At 42.9% G+C, this 3,034-nt stretch overlaps 1 protein-coding gene across 1 annotated transcript; it reads left to right on the top strand.

The window, feature by feature from the left end:
- Positions 1-684: 684 nt before the first annotated feature.
- On the top strand, positions 685-2,811 carry LOC119429761 (piggyBac transposable element-derived protein 4-like). The gene has a single exon (XM_037697325.1). The coding sequence runs from the start codon at positions 770-772 to the stop codon at positions 2,540-2,542; it is 1,773 nt and encodes a 590-aa protein (XP_037553253.1). The 5' UTR covers positions 685-769; the 3' UTR covers positions 2,543-2,811.
- The last annotated feature ends 223 nt before the right edge of the window (positions 2,812-3,034 follow it).

Here is a 3,034-nt window from a genome sequence, read left to right as displayed (position 1 = left end):
TGGTCCGGATGACATGGCGTCCCAGTGTTCCATAAAGAACTTCAAATCGTGACTCATCCGACCACAGAACAGTCTTCCATTTTGCCACACTCCATTTTAAATGACCCCTGGCCCAGTGCAAACATCTGTGCTTGTGGAGCTTACTTAGAAATGGCTTCCTCTTTGCACTGTAGAGTTTCAGCTGGCAACAGCGGATGGCACGGTGGATTGTGTTCACTGACAATGCTTTCTGGAAGTATTCCTGAGCCCATTCTGTTATTTCCTTGACAGTGGCATCCCTGTTTGAGGTGCAGTGACGTTTAAGGGCCATGAGATCACGAGCATCCAGTAGAGTTTTACGGCCTTGACCCTTACTCACAGCGATTGTTCCAGATTCTCTGAATCTTTTGATGGTGTTGTGCACGGTTGATGATAATAACTTAACCCTTGTGTTATGTTAAGGGTCAATTTGACCCGTTTCAATTTTTGTGTTGATCAAAGTGCAGGTTATCCTTTCTTTTTTTCCATGAAATGTTGTGACTTTTTCTCCTCTAGGGTCATGAACTTCTATGTAAAATCTGGACTCTTTGATGTGTTGTTAAATGTCTGCACACAGTTTGTATACAAAGATGATGTTGCGGGTCATTTTGACCCGCACACAGAGTAGCTGTTAAAAATCCAAAAAAAAAAGTCTTTGATGTACTTCATTTTGATTGCCTCTGAATAAACATTCAGAACCAGGTGTGTGTGGAAGAGGGACTTTCTCTCCCCTGTCCTTGTCACTGTTTCCATGCCCGTTCTTGGAGAAACACCAAAAATGAGCTCCAGACGATTTACAGCTGAAGAAGCTTTTTCGCAGCTTATGAACTGGGATAGTGATGTAGAGGAAGAGGTTTCAGAGACAGAGGATCCTTCAGAGCCAGAGGACAATGCCATTGATGATCCAGATTTTCAATTTTCCCATGATGAGGAGGATTCAGAGGACGAGTCTGCAGGTGTCCCTTCTTCAGATGAAAACCAAGAAATGCAACAATCGTCATCCACAGAGGGGACATGGACATCTAAAGATGGTAAAATAAAATGGTCAACATCACCACACCAAAGCCAAGGTAGATTGTCATCTTGTAATGTCATCAAAATGATTCCTGGTCCTACAAGATTTGCTGTCACAAGAGTTGATGATATTGAATCAGCATTTCAGCTCTTCATATCCCCACCCATAGAGAAGATAATCCTCAACATGACCAACTTGGAGGGGAAGCGTGTCTTTCAAGAGAAATGGAAGCCACTGGATCCGACTGACTTGCATGCTTACATTGGAATCCTGGTGTTAGCTGGCGTATACAGGTCAAAGGGTGAAGCAACTGCAAGTTTATGGAATGAAGAGAATGGAAGGCCAATCTTCCGAGCAACAATGTCTTTGGAGACATTTCACATGATCTCTCGTGTGATCCGATTTGACAACCGTGACACCAGAGCTGATCGACGTGAGAGAGACAAACTTGCAGCAATCAGAGATGTCTGGAATAAATGGGTCGAAATCCTGCCTTTATTGTATAATCCTGGCCCCCATGTTACTGTCGATGAGCGCCTCGTTCCATTCAGAGGACGCTGTCCATTCCGACAGTATATGCCAAACAAGCCTGCGAAATATGGCATCAAAATGTGGGCAGCCTGTGATGCAAAATCCAGTTATGTTTGGAACCTGCAAGTATATACTGGAAAGCCACCTGGAGGAAGACCTGAGAAGAATCAGGGAATGCGTGTGGTTTTGGAGATGACTGAAGGGCTGCAAGGTCATAACATTACATGTGACAACTTCTTTACATCCTACCGTCTTGGAGATGAACTTCAGAAGAGAAAGCTGACTATGTTGGGAACAGTCAGAAAAAATAAGCCAGAACTTCCCAGTGAGATTCTGAAGATGCAAGGAAGACCTCTGCATTCCTCAAAATTTGCTTTCACAGAGAAAACAACACTTGTTTCTTACTGCCCAAAAAGAAACAAGAATGTTCTTGTGATGAGCACAATGCACAAAGACGCATCTCTGAGCACACGAGAGGACATGAAACCGCAAATGATTCTGGATTACAACTCCACAAAAGGGGGAGTTGACAATCTTGACAAAGTCACAGCAACATATAGTTGTCAGCGCAAGACTGCCCGTTGGCCTTTGGTGGTTTTCTACAACATTTTGGATGTGTCTGCTTACAATGCCTATGTGCTGTGGATTGAGATCAACCAGCAGTGGAATGCCAGCAAACTGTACCGACGTCGACTTTTCCTGGAAGAACTAGGCAAAGCACTCGTCACTCCAAAGATCCAGAACCGGGTCAGGCCAGCTAGATCCCCAGCAGCTGCTGCTGTCATCGCAAAGGTCCAGGGCAGGGCATCTGACCAACCCACAATGGATCCTTTGGATACAGGTACAAAGAAACGCAAAAGATGCCAAGTCTGTCCCTCTCGAGATGACAGTAAAACAACTACCTCTTGTGTGAGATGCAAGAAATACATCTGCAAAAAGCACATAGTCACATTCTGTCCATCATGTGGGGAACGCTGAAAATGTTGACTGTCAAAAACCCGAGAAAATGCGGCAAGTTAAATGCAAAAAAAAAAAGGGTTCGTGAAGAGGGAAAAATTGAAATCAGGAGTTCTTTAATATAGTGTTGGAAGTGTATATCTCTACTTCTCATCTCTTCTAAATATTTGTATAATCTAAAATAAAGTTCTTATTGGTTTAACTTCATTTTATGACTGTTTTGAGTGGATTTACACAATGCGGGTCAAAATGACCCGCAACATAATAAACGTATTTTTTTCTCAACATAATACAAGGGTTAAAAGTCTTTGCTATGTTACGCTGGGTAACACCATTCTAGTATTGCTGCATCATCTTTCTGCGCAACAATGGTGGAATTGGTGATCCTCTTACCATCTTGGCTTCTGAGAGACACTGACACTGTGAGATGCTCTTTTTATACCCAATCATGTTGTCAATTGACCTAATTAGTGTTAATTAGTCTTCCAGCTGTTTGTTATATGCTCAATTTCC

Source organism: Nematolebias whitei, unplaced genomic scaffold (genome assembly GCF_014905685.2).
Source record: "Nematolebias whitei isolate Nwh7 unplaced genomic scaffold, NemWhi1 Nwh_scaf_6997, whole genome shotgun sequence".
NCBI classification, from domain to species: Eukaryota; Metazoa; Chordata; class Actinopteri; order Cyprinodontiformes; family Rivulidae; genus Nematolebias; species Nematolebias whitei.
Note: the sequence above shows the minus strand (reverse complement) of the source record. Positions and strands in the feature narration are given on the sequence as shown.

Excerpts from the sequence above, each read along its gene's own strand:
- LOC119429761 (XM_037697325.1), top strand. The coding sequence starts at position 770 with ATGCCCGTTCTTGGAGAAACACCAAAAATGAGCTCCAGACGATTTACA.